This window comes from Pseudonaja textilis, chromosome Z (genome assembly GCF_049901715.1).
Source record: "Pseudonaja textilis isolate UNSWEBS1 chromosome Z, rPseTex1.2, whole genome shotgun sequence".
NCBI lineage: Eukaryota > Metazoa > Chordata > Lepidosauria > Squamata > Elapidae > Pseudonaja > Pseudonaja textilis.
Genome location: NC_142008.1, coordinates 89,361,497 through 89,375,184, shown reverse-complemented (window position 1 = coordinate 89,375,184; position 13,688 = coordinate 89,361,497). Strand labels below are relative to the sequence as shown.

The 13,688-nt window shown below is 37.4% G+C and overlaps 1 protein-coding gene across 2 annotated transcripts in view; it reads right to left on the bottom strand.

Moving 5' to 3' along the window:
- Window positions 1-13,688, bottom strand: part of DNAJC7 (DnaJ heat shock protein family (Hsp40) member C7) — a 54,331-nt gene that overhangs the window by 21,550 nt on the left and 19,093 nt on the right. Inside the window, exons 2-9 of one of the 2 annotated variants that reach the window (XM_026718286.2) lie at window positions 13,545-13,633; window positions 12,674-12,798; window positions 12,484-12,597; window positions 9,703-9,777; window positions 6,990-7,108; window positions 5,698-5,851; window positions 4,917-5,081; window positions 2,004-2,095 (exon numbers count right to left, since the gene is read on the bottom strand). In XM_026718286.2, the coding sequence (XP_026574071.1) occupies window positions 2,004-2,095; window positions 4,917-5,081; window positions 5,698-5,851; window positions 6,990-7,108; window positions 9,703-9,777; window positions 12,484-12,597; window positions 12,674-12,798; window positions 13,545-13,633 (933 nt within the window). The remainder of the gene's footprint in view (window positions 1-2,003; window positions 2,096-4,916; window positions 5,082-5,697; window positions 5,852-6,989; window positions 7,109-9,702; window positions 9,778-12,483; window positions 12,598-12,673; window positions 12,799-13,544; window positions 13,634-13,688) is intronic. The other variant, XM_026718288.2, reaches the window with a different exon arrangement.

Below are 13,688 nucleotides of genomic sequence, written 5' to 3'. Positions count from 1 at the left end.
TAAAAAAACAACCAAAGAAGGGAAAAATAATTTGAAAAGTGGATATAATGTTGGAAAGCAACAGAAAAGGGGAATACAGAAGAGGAAATGGAGGTGGAGAGACGGGGGTAAAAGGGGAGAGAGAAGAAGAGAGGGAAGAAGGAAAGGAAGAGAAGTTACAAAGGTTTGGAGCAAGATGTAAAGAAACAAGACCTATTTAGAGATAATGGGTGAAAATCTAACTGAAAAAGGGATTCTGTGAAGGTACATAAGATTGTTTTGTTATATTTGTAATAGAAATAATTTTAGAAAATTGGAAATAACATATGATTAAAAAGAGGGATAAAGTAGTTGGTGTGGTTTGGTGAAATGTTTGTGAATAAAATAAATGAAATGAAATAAATGAGAAAATCGAATTAGGAAGGAACGGGAACATTTTAATTAGTCAATATTTTAATAAAATATAAGTGAAGGTGGGGGGGAATTAACTATGGAAAGTTTATAATTGTTCCCACAGAAGTAAGATATTTATTTGAAAAGTAATGTGCAAAATGTTAAGATTTAAATGAATATTAATATAAATGATAGAATTGAATTGGGATGGATTGTTGTTTTAATTATATTATACATTTATAATTTTTTCTTTTTTTAAGAATACAATGTGTAGTTTTAGAATGTACCAAGCAGAATCCGAATGGAAGTTATGTATTATATTAAGTGTTATAATTTTAGGGGAAAGATATAAAGGTGTCATACTCCAATCAGTGATTACAGGAGAAATTTTGTTTAATGAGAAGAGATAGTAGACCGTTGAAACAGGACAGACAAAGGATATAACTACAATGATTTGAATTGAGATGAAATAAATAAAATAAAATTAAGAAAATTAAAAAGAGGGGAGAAGCTATGTAGACAATGTGGAATAATAATAAGATATGGAATGGAATATTAAAATGAGCATGAACTTGAATTTGTGTCTGTATGAAGAGATGTAACCCAGGGTTATGCTGCCTTCAAAAAAGATGTTTTATGTTTTGTTTGTATGTTTGTTTTTAAAAACCAATAAAATTTATTTTTTTTAAAAATTAAATGACACTGAAATGACTACTTTTCAACTTACAGTCATTGCAGCATCCTCATGGTCAAAATTCAGATGCTTGTCAAAAGGTTCATATTTATGACAGACTATTAGGGAAAATACACCCGGTATTCCATAGTAACCTCTTAAAACCTGAGGTGGGATCAACCCTGAGGCCACCACCTCGTGAACCCCTAGATACCATGGTCACAGGGGGCCAAACCCATTATGAGGTATAGTGAATTCTCAATTTGAGGTGATACAGGATCTCCAATATTTAATCAAGTGCAAGGGCTACCCTCTATCAGAGGCATCTTGGGTAAAGAGTAGAAATGTCCAAGCTGATTGCCTTGTGACAAGGTTTCATGCAAAAAAACCAAATTAACCTCGGGGGGAAGGTTCACATACCTGTAATAAATTTGTTTTCTTTTTGTGTTGTACAGGTCACCTTCAAGAAGTGAGGATAGCTAAATGTCAACTAAAAAGATACTCCTTTGGTCTTTTTAGCTGCCAGAAAAAGGGAGTTGGGGAAACAAGGCATTCCTTAAGTGCCTAGATAATCACCCTGGAAACCCAAAGTTGTCGGAGCGCAAGGATATTACTGGAGAGCATTATTGATGACTCTTGGGGATAGATGTGTCCCATTGGAGAATACACATCCAGGAGGTGGGGGGAGGGGGGAGATCAGGGTCAAGGGGGAAATGAATGATGTATTTTAGTATTGGCTGCATCCAGCTAACCCCAACATGGCCACTTCTAATAAATCCATTTTCTTTTCTGTGAGATGCGGCTAGAGACTTATGATTTGAATGGGGGTGGATTTGTTGAAGTCCTGACACTAATGATAAATCTCCCTGCCACCATTTTTTGTTCAGTTTAAAAAACTTTTTTTAAATTACTAAATCAGGTATTCCACTCCCTTCCAGTTTTAGATGCCCATCCTTACCACTGTGCTCTTCTTAGATAGGCCTTGATGTATGTGTCGTCCAGCTTGATAGCACTTGTACAGTCTCCTATTGCTTCGCATAGCTTTCCAAGCTGAAAGGCAAACACCAAGATTAGGAACTAAACTCTTTGGCATTATTTTTAGTCACTAAGATAAAAAACAATATATCTCTACTTCAAACTTCATTTGCTTTGACAGGTCTTTAAGCAAGTTTAGATGATGGCTTTTTGATACCTTATCATATATTCTAACATCATCATCATCATTATTATTATTATTATTGATTTAATCTTCAATTTGATTCATAGTCTGGAACTGGTACAAACTTAACAGTTCAAGACCTAACCAAGGACCTAAGAGCTATTAAGGTAATGTCTGAGTATATAGGCAGTTCTGAGTAAGATGGGTTTTTTTTTTGCAAAGTCAGAATATTCAGGCCTGATAAGTTCAAAATTTCCATATATCTAGGCAACCCTTTGGATATTGTGCCAAGCCTTCCTATAACTATTGGTTCAACCATTGATTTCTTCCTCCACAATTGCTCAACTTCAATTGGTAGATCACAGTATTTCATTTTTTTCTAGCAGTTTCTCTTCAAGTCGTATTCACCTGGTATTGCCATATCAATGAACCAGACTTCTTTCTTTTCCACAATAGCAATGTCAGGTGTGTTGTGGGCCAGATGTCTGTTTGGATTCAAAAGTCCCACAAGATTTTGACCTGTTTATTTTCAAGAACTTTGTCAATTTGATGTTCCCAGTATTTTTTGCAGCATTTGAACTCAAACTTCTGGCAAAGCTTCCAATGTATGATTTTGGCAACTCTATCATGACATTATAGATAATCAGTTTGTGAGATTTTGCTGTAGCCATTGATAAGGTGATCTGCTGTTTCATCTTTCTCACTGCATAAGCAACATTTGCTGTTGTCACTGACATGCTGAATTTTTGCTTTCATGGAATTGTTTTTGGGAAGCTTTTAATTTCTTTCTTCACCTCCCTGATCTCAACCATCTCCATGTTAGCTTTGTATCTATCTCTCCTTCAATGTCCTTCAGTATTGACTGTGCATAGACTTCTTTTTCCAGTTAGAAACTCAGTGCTCATTTGTTTCCTTTCGATATTCTGTTTTCAATCTTGTTGTTTTTAAGAGATTTCCTTTGTTCACCTCTTTTAATAGAGGCTCTTTTGCTTTTTTATGTAGTCATTTATGCCATGTTTTTCCCCTTCCAGTTTGTTTCACCTGTAAGAGTCCTCTGCTACACTGAGATCTAGGCAGGTACAATCGATCAATATCACTTTTTGGATGCAGAACATGATGCATTATCATTAGTTTTCTTGTTTTTCAATTCAAGTTATCAAGTTCTAGCTGAGTCAAATCAATTATTCCAGTTGAGTATTGTATTGCAGGCACTGCCGAGGTTTTAATTGACTTCATGATATTTTTTCCACTTACCTTTGATCTTAAAATTTTCCAGACTTGCTTTATGTATTTTGTTGAACTAGTTTCCTTGACTTGATTGTGCAACAGATCAAAGACTTCCAAAACTCCTAAGTACTTGTACCCTTCTTCTGGTGTTACTGCTTTTTTCAACTCTTCATTATTATTATTATTCAAATCCTTCAACAATTTTTCCTACCTTAATTTCAACAATTGTCTTACATTTGTCAATGCCAAATTGCATTTCAATGTCTCTGCTAAACTCCTCAGTGCTTTTCAGCAGTGAGCTCAATTCAGCTTTTGTTTTTCCAAACAATTTTAAATCATCCAAGTAGAGTAAATGGGAAATTTTCAACCTTTTTTTGTTAATTTATAACCCAGTTGTTTTGTTCAAAATGGTTGCTAGTGGCGCCATGGAAAGTACGAATAACCGAGGTATTTTCCACCTGAGTCTTAATTTTCTCAGCTAGTTCTGGTGGTCAGTTCAACAACTGATTCAGCTCTTGCTTCTGTTCCTCATCAATTTCTCTGATTTCCTTCCTTTTCTCCAGAACTTACTGCTCCATATCTAAATTATCTCTATTATCAGTTACCCTGGGGTCTTGATCTGTTGTTATTGTTGTGGTTGTTGTTGTTCTTGTTCTTAAATCTTCAATTCAATTCACAGTCTGGGACTTGTAAATGAACCAGACTTTTTTCTTTTCAACAATAGTGATGGACCAGATTTCAATAGCTATATTTTTCCTGCTGTTCCAAGTGCTGCAGAAATGATCGACCAAATGCATTAAGCACTTGATAATTTTTGGAAGCTTTAAAATGCAAGATGCAAAAAAAGATAATGTCCTTATCTTAGTGGTTTTCTTTCTATACTTGAGTGTTCGTAGAATGACTCCTTGATTTTATTCTTATTTCATCAGTTCTGTTAATCTCCACAATTTTTTTCAGGTTTTAAAAATGCTGTTTACTTAATTCAAATAGAACACATTGTGTTACTCAGTTTCAGCATCACACAACAGTAGCTGAGTTAAAAATTAAAGAGACCCTATATCCACCCTCCACATTTATTAGTAATCAAATTGCTTTTGAGACAAACCCAAATCACTCAGGTACAATACTTGTAAATCTAGAGATAAGTTAGAACAAATGCTACAGGCACCGCTATGGTTCAACTCTTTGACATACAGTAAGATTTGTCAGGATTTAAATAAACAAGCAAACAAACATAGAGGCACTGCTATTCTGAACAATTTCTCATCTTTGTTATTTCAGGTTTCAGTGGTGAGAAGACTTCTTCTAATGTGGCCTTCATGATCTTTTATAATTGAAGGTTAAAAGATTCTTCAAGCCCTTTTGTATTATACATTGCAATAAGGAGAGAGTTGAGGTAACGTCTCCCACATTTAAAACTGTTTGTGTTAGAAGGCTTCAGAGATACCTGATCTAAACAAAAAAAGACTCTACTTGGGCACTTACTTTGGAATTAACAGTTCCACGATTGCAGTAGAGTTTGGCATTGGTTTTCCTGTTGTTTGGATCTATTGCTAGAGCCTCTGTATAAAGTGTGAAGGCCAGCTTATAATTCCCTTCCTTGAAAGCCTTGTTACCTTCATCTTTCTTTGCTTTCAGAGCTTTGGCATTCTGAAGGAAGAAGTGGGTCAAAAGATAATGAAAGTCTTTGAGTAATTAAAAAAAACCTCGGGCTGTCTTAGCATATCTTAGTTGGCTAACTCGCACAAATATTTCTATTAAAGAATTATCCAATTCCCAATCTCAAGATCTAGCAAATGGAGAGAAGTGTTCTGGACACATCTCAATACATTGCCAAAGTTGTGCAGTATGAAGCAATTAATAATATTTGGAAGGAAAGAGATTATTATGCAGATGATAGGATTTCTTCTCTACTCAGTTTGAAAATACTCAGCTTAGCACCTGCTTTAGTAATGTAATAGCAAAAGCAGATTTCTAGCTGCTACCTACCACCATCTATCTTCTTTTGAACATTGCATGAAATTTAGCATTTCCAAAGTATATTCTTGGGACCCCTTTGGAAAAATTCGAGTAAGTCAAGAGTTGAACCTCTACATCTTTAAAGTATTTATTTAAAACATTTTTAGCAACTCCAGGATGCTGTAACTAGTAGCATCCTTCACCACTGGACATTGGGGTTGTGTATCAGCAAGATTTGGAAAGTCACACCCCGCCCAGGCCTGTCAGAAAGCCCATATATCTCCCCAGCATTTCTTTTGATGCTTACACGGCAGGCAAGGCAGGCTTTATCGTGGTCAGGAGCCATTTTTAGTGCCTGGACGAAGAACTGCACAGCCTTCTCGATGCAGTCCTCATAGTAAAGGCAAAGTCCTCGGACATAGAGAGCATCAGCATTTGTTGCATCTATTCGCAAGATGTCACTAAATACAGAGCGCAGGAGCAGAGGAAAAAAAAAATCACAGGACAGAAACAGAGCTGGGTACATTCTCAAACCAAGACACCAATACTGTAAACAACCTGTAGCATAACAATATGTGAGTACTTCAAATCAATACATGATGCCTCACTGCAGTTTCCAGACAAAGACAACATCCTTTCTAGTTGTCTACTGTCTTTCCTTTTCTCTAATTCCTGGCTTTTTGTTGTTGTTGTTGCTTTTATTCTAGTGGACCATTTCCATTCCAGTTCCTTTCTGTTAATTTCAAAACAAGTATACCCATGAGTATTTTTATATATAACCACATTTGTATAGTTCCTCATCTCACAAAATGACTTTGGGATGGTGTACATAAAATATTTTTTTGAAAGCTCCCATTGCATTTTATTTTGTTTTCTGCCAGGACCCCTGTGGACACAAAGATACCTCTTTAGAACTAAAAACGCTTTAGTCAATTATGCACACTAGTGGGGGAATTTTAATTTCCCAGGTTGTTCATTTTTCATTAAACACCAATTTATACAATTTGCTGTAAATTCTGAACCTGGCGGAACGATTAGAATAGTTAACTTGTTTGGGCAGGATTGAAGTTATCTTCATCCTGTCCTTGTGGGTCTTCCGCTAGTTCAGCTTAACAGGAAAGGGAAGAGTGTTATGCCAAATTTAGCTGTTACTCACTTGCTCTTTTTCTGTGGCTGTGCACTTCTGAACAAGAAATTGAATTTACTTCTCAACATCTTTATTCATATCCTTGTTGATTCTCCTCAAATTACTTAACGATCGTTCCACTAGTTTATTTTAATTCCATTCCTCTATTTCCATTCCTCCATTCCTCTCCTTTCCCATCCCTTTATTTTCACAATGCATTCCAGTTAGTAGTCTTAAAAACTCTGGTTTTTGCAAAAATGAAAAAAGCAAAAACGCACAAACATATACTCCACTGTAACTTAGAGAAATAAAAACTATTTTGGGTGCCACTGTGTCTTCTCAATACTAGATAATGTAAAAGCATAGTTCCAGTCTTTTTATTAGTATCAGGGACATGAGATATTGCTCTCAGTGTTGACTACATTATTATTTATACATATAGGCTTTCTCATAAAACCTATTATAGTTCTTACCTTATAACAGACTGGGCTTCAGAATAGCGACCTAGCAAAGCTAAACATTCTGCTTTGAGGATTTTGAACCGGTGACAGGCAGGGGCAAATTCTAGAGCACGATCCATACAAAAGACAACCTGGGGAATAGACACAAAGAGAAAAAAAAACAGAACACAAAAATTCAAGATATTGGTTTGGAGGGAACCCTAGGCCTGCTGAAGATAGGCATGCAGCTTGAATAATCTATAATAGCTAGGAGGTCTGCTCTGGAACAAAATTCAGCATAGGCAAAAATTAGTATCTTTTCCATTTAACTCATAATTCACAAAGTGTATGGTTAATGTATATATCGGTATCTCTTAGCAGCTTTTGGTCTTAATAGCTAAATAAGGGTCAATATGTTCAGAGGCAGCATATCACATTACTGGTTACTATGGAAAATGTTGACAACATACCACCATAAGTCGGATTTATTTCATACATTATAAAATAAGTATACTTATAGATCTACATAAAAGTTCTTTTGGATAGGATCCATATCTCTTGCAAGTTAGCCTAAGGCTTTGAAATGGTACTAATTTTCAAACACCAAAGCTTGGTGTTTGAAAGCTTCTCCCAAAAGTCTTATGAACCTTTTAACGAGGGTATGTAGAGAAGTTTAAGAAGCACAAACAAACACACAACTCAAGTACCTAAACTGCTATTACTCCCTGATTAAGGTCATTCACATGTAATACCTGATATAAAACTTTTCTACCTAGAAGCAGTGGGAAATCTAACCCCCCAAAACACATAAGATGAGGCTTTCTGCAGGTCTAATCTCCAGAATTTTCCAGGGGAAAATTACATGAACGAAATCTTTCTAGTATGCAACAATAACTTCCCATCTGTAAGTTACTCTTGTAAGAACATAAGAATATCTTTCTTTTATAAGTGACGCTTAATTGAAAATATGCATGTAGCCATTCCCAGAAGTATTAACAGGTGAAGCACATATTCTTTTTTCATAGAAATTATTGGATGAAACTTGTTCTGGGAGCAAAGTAAACTTAAACCCAAATATGCCATAATCACAAAATGGGGCAGGGGGATTGTGAGTACTACTTAAAAATGCAAAACATGAATATGGACAGTAGATGATAGTAGATGCATCTTTGCTCTTTAGATGTTCTTCTTTTGGAATGTTTCTCTTGGTGTGTGTATGTGTGTGTGGGGGAGGAATAAGAAAAAATGTAAGCTATAGACTACAATCCATTTTCCACACTCTTCACCTAAACCACTTTCAATCTTTAAACTAGATGCCTTTGCCCCAACTTCTATGTGACTAGCACAGATATGGCCTAAGAATACACCAGTATCTATTCTGCATACTTCTGTATTCTGGGGTAAAAGCTTTTCTAAATAATTATATTCTAAATAAGCTTTTCTAAATAATTATTTAAAGTATGGACTGAGTCTGCATAAGTCCATTAGTTCATCTGTCACAGCTTCTCTGTGTTCATGGGACAAGCCTGCTCACTGTCCCATCCCTGGTTCATATATACGACCTTTGCTGTGTCTTAACCTTTTATGACCTTCTAACAAGCAAAGTCAATGGGGAAATCAGAATCATTAATGACTGGGTTACTAACTTATCAAACTGCAGTAATTCACTTAACAACTGCAGCAAGAAAGGTTGTAAAATGGGGCAAAAGTCACTTAACAAATGTCTTGCTTAACAATAGAAATTTTGGGCTCAATTGTGGTTGTTAAGTCAAGAACTATGTATACTTTATTTTGCAGGTACATATTTCAGCTTAAAAACATTTAAGAATGGAAAAGATGGGAAGGCATACACAAAGGCAGCTATAAACTTTATCTTATTGATCTGAAAATATTAACTCCTGTGCTCTTAAAAGTGAAACTGTAGGGAAAGTGTCTCATTTTTCTGAATGTTTATTCAGTGTTCTGTGATTGCAGAAATTTTGGTAAATATTGTATTAGAAATTCAAGAAGCTGAAAATGATAAAATAAAAGTGGCTTCAATGAAGCAGCAGCTAGTATGACAAACGATGAACCTGAATTTCAGGCCTCAGTGAGTGTTCTCATGGTCTCTCAGCTAGCTGCATATGAAGAGGGCATTGTTGGTTTCAGGCTCAGCTGGATTCTCAAATTCCCTTCCCCCAACTCTTCTCACAGGTGACATCACCACTGGGTGCTGTGGAAAGTGCCGAGACACTCCAGATGATGGAGCCACAAAAAGGAGGAGTTTCTTCTCCAGAAACAAGGGATGTATTTGATAATGCATAAGGGACAGAGAAGCCTAAATAGAGCTTGCTCAAATGTCAGACAAAGCAGATTTCTTCCTTAAGACAAACTTCAGATTGTCTCTGGTGAACCAGCTGCTCTTGGCAATTAGAAAGCAGCATAGTAAGAATTCACTAGGTCAGACAGAGGACTTAACACTGAAATAGTGGGGCTAAGCAACAATACCATCTTGCTGAAGAGTAATTAAGACAAATTTGTTACTCAAAAGAGACAAAAAAAAAAAGACAGGGAGAGTTAGAGGTTTGAAACACTTGTGATGGTAGTGGTGGTGAAATAAACCTCCTGTTTCCCATTCATGAAAAGGTAGGATGAATTAAGTAATTCTGAAAGCACGAAAGGAATCTCATGGCCCCAACTAAACAGTCTCTCCCTCTCTTCCTAATTACACAACACATATATATACATATCAAGTAATCTTTATCACCTTTCGGAAGTCCCGTTTTTCAAAGTCAACTTCAGCAATTTTCTCATAATCTAGAACAGCTTTGGCACTCTTCAGCTGGAACAGAAAGCATCATATCAGATTAGAAATATTAACTGTTTGTAGGACATCAGGCATTCTGTTGTCCTGTAGATATATTTAACTACTGAATGAATCTACAGGATTCTCAATCAGATATTAGCCATAATTCTGAGAGCAATAGCTCACTGTATTTCATGGACAGCAACACTGGGGAGTCTAATCTAATGCTTTAAATTTCATATCTGAACTTCATTATGATACCTTTCTTTTTGATAAACAATATTTAACGATCAATTTTCAACATAATCTTAATAATACATGCTAATATAACATACACAATGTCTTATAGCCAATATATCTTCAGGATGTATGTTATGATTAAGAATCAAGTTTCTAGCATACACAACTTCTAATGTCCCTGAATATATTCAGGCAGTATTTTAAGATACGCTGTAGCGCTTGTGGGCAGAATTTCTGTCCTCTGTTTTGCATACATCTGGAGGGTTATACTGTAAGAGTTATACTTCTGTACAGGGTAACTGTTTACATTAGCATTATACCCCACATATAAAGGAGTCAGCATAATGCAACATGGGTCCTCAAACTGGGTCCTCTAGGACAGTTTCACCCAGAAACACTTTTTCAAGGACCGGCGGGGGGGGAGGGAGAGACACACTTTTCCAAGGAGGGGAGGAGTCCGAGTTTGGTGGTTTGCTTGCAGACTCTTCATTACCTGACTTGATAACATCTGATGTTGTTACCTAGTCGGGTAATAAAACGTCTGCCAGCAAACCACCAAGTTCAGGGAGGCTCAGGAGAAATTCCTGCAGGATGGCTGAGAAGCCCCGCCTCTCAGCCCTCCCTCCCTCAGCCTTATCCCTCAGATGTCTGCCTTGTTCCTCTTCAGTCGCTCTCTCACTCCTCCACCAGCCCAGGAAGAAACTGCTTCAAAGAAGCCGGCAGGGAGGCTTTTCCTGTCGACGCAGCTCCTCCGAAGCGCCCATTCACCCCCACCCCGCCGCCTGCGGTTCAATCCAGTGCTCCGTTCTGCCTGCCTGCCTGCCTTCATTTCTGGTTGTTTCGGAGCAGTTTCGGCTGAGAATAATAACTATTCGCCTCTTTTACTCAAGCTGCTCCGAAACAACCAGAAATGAAGGCAGGCAGGCAGGAAAACGGAGCACTGGATTGAACCGCAGGCGGCGGGGTGGGGGTGAACGGGCGCTTCAGAGGAGCTGCGCCAACAGGAAAAGCCACCCTGCCAGCTTCTTTGAAGCAGTTTCTTCCTGGGCTGGTGGAGGAGCGAGAGAGCGACTGAGAGAGGAACGAGGCGGGAGGAAACCGAAGCCGCTGAGCCGGAGAGCAGGACAGGCTTTGGTTGCTTCCTCCCTCCCCTTCTTTCATTTGTGTCCGTGATCCCTGATCCCAGCAGCATTCACCGAAGGCGAAGAAAGCCGCCATTTTTATTTTATTTTTATTTTCTTTGCGGCCTGGTACCAAATGATCCACGGCCCGGTACCGGTCCGCGGCCCGGTGGTTGGGGACCCCTGCTCTAGGATATTATGAGCAACCTACTGAGAGTGGGATTTTTAAATATCAGACTAAGCCTAACAAATAAAGCATAAGTGCTGCCAAAAGATTCCCACACTTCGTTTTAGTCAAACTCACAACTGATTTGTTGAGATAAAAAGGGCAAAGTCTGGAGAAAGTTCTGAGACATGACTAAAACTGAAGGTGTTTTCCATCTGTGCAAAATCATCCATTTGTAAAAGAACTGTGATTGAGCAACAGCTGTTGATTTTTAGGATTTAAATAAAGTTAGATAATTTCAAAAACCGGGTTAATATAAATGCTAATTGTATTAACTGTGCACTTAAGGCAAATGGAAGAACAAATGGACAATTCAAACCAGAGAAGGAATCATTTTATAGATCTTATCATTAATATCTCAAATGTTTTTGTGTCTCACACACACACACATATACGTTCTGTACATTAATTTTAATAATATATTGACAGATTCAAAATTATATCTTTTAAAGAAATGGTTAAGGATAAGCATAGTTCTAGAAAGAACATGAAGGGTTTTAAAGAAAATCCAGAAATTTTGTATATAAAAAGAAAAGGAAGTTTTCTCATCAAACAAAGACTGGAAGAGATACAGTATTTCTTCTACTCAGACTTATAGCTAGGACAAGGGACAAAATGTTTAATTCACTAATGTCCTGTGTGTAACTGAAAACTGGAATAACTGTATACATTCAAAATGAAATTTAGCATTGCTGAGACATGTATCTGGAAGATAAGAAACAAGATGAAATTTGGTATTCAAAAGAAGGGCTAACTAAATTAATATAATCCAGTGCAACATATCTTGGGACTTTTATCAATCAAACAAGGGCTGCTGAACCAGATCAATCACCCAAACAAGAGTGGGATTCTCCCAGTATAACAACCAGTTTGCTAATCACGCGCTTTGCACACCTAAAACACACGTGCACAGCTACTGCAATTACTTACCTTCAATGTTACCTCAGGGAAGTAACACAGCTGAGGTGCGGCAATCTGCTCTGCCACGCAACTCAGCTGAGTAGATATAGGTGAGTACAGTGCAGTGGCGGGCCGACATGATTGTTGGATCGAACTAGTTCGGAGCCAGCTGATCAGCGTAGCTAAGGGTTCCCCCGAACCGGTCCGAACCGGGAGAATCCCACCCCTGCCCAAACCTTGTGTTCAAAACCTTACCTCTTGCTCTGCCTGTGCATTTTTATCATCCAATTCTTTAACTCGTTGGAAGCAGCGACTGGCAGCCATGGCATTCCCCAGAGATAGATGGCATTTTCCTTCCCTTAAATGTCCCTGAGAAGGTAAGAACATTATAAAAGCAAGCCAGTATAGTGCAGGATCAGGAGAGCTACACATGTGATTCACATACCCTCAGAAAGCTATCGTCCATTCTGACTGATTGCTGAGCATCCCCCAGGGCCTCCCGAAATTTGCCTAACATCATGAGAGTGGCAGCACGGTTTCCATAATAACTGGCATTGCTGGGACATGTATCTGGAAGATAAGAAACAAGAAGATAGTAGTTAATTTAGAAGCAGTAAAGAACTCATTTGTTCTGCATTGTACCTCTTTTTGAAGACATTTTCAAAAAGAAAGAAAAAGTTACGTGCTATTCTGCAAGATTTTGAACTCTTTCTCTCCACAAAGCAGATTTTACTTTTTATTTAATAATTATAATAAGGTTTTTATTTTGATATACAAAATAAACTGGCCAGTTTGCACAGGTTTGCAAAGAGCATTAAAGACTTGTTTGTGCCTTTGCTACAGAAACATAAAGAATACAAAGCAACTAATAAGAGAAATAGGGTAATGACTAATCACTACTTAATTCATGAAAGATCTATTTGGTTTCTCGATCAAATACGCCATGAATTCCCCCCTGATTTTTCATAACTGCAAGGAACAGTACTTTGATATTAAGAAAGATCTCTGTGCTTACAGTAGGCTATTTACACACTGTGTTTTAGACCCATACTGTATCTCTAGGACAGCCATGAATCAAAGAATATAACGTAGACGGATATACTGATATACATGAAAATCTTTATTCTGTATGTATTAAATGGTTTTCTGATTAAAAATGCTGGATTTAACTGCTGTAAAGAATTATCCATCTGAGCCAATTCATACATGCTAGAATAGAAACATTTCCAACTGAAGGAAATAAAAGGCCTTCATGATCTACACTTGGGAGTGCCCAAAGTTTTCAGATTTCCCATCCCTTTCCTTTTCATCCTCACCTATTGCTTTTGTATAGTAATTGTATGCTTCGTTGTAGTCCTTTTTGGCATAAAATGCATTTCCCTGCTCCTTGAAGGACTCTGCTTCTCTGAAAACAAAACAAAACATTATAATCTGAAATGCAGCAGCCTTCAATCCAAGCA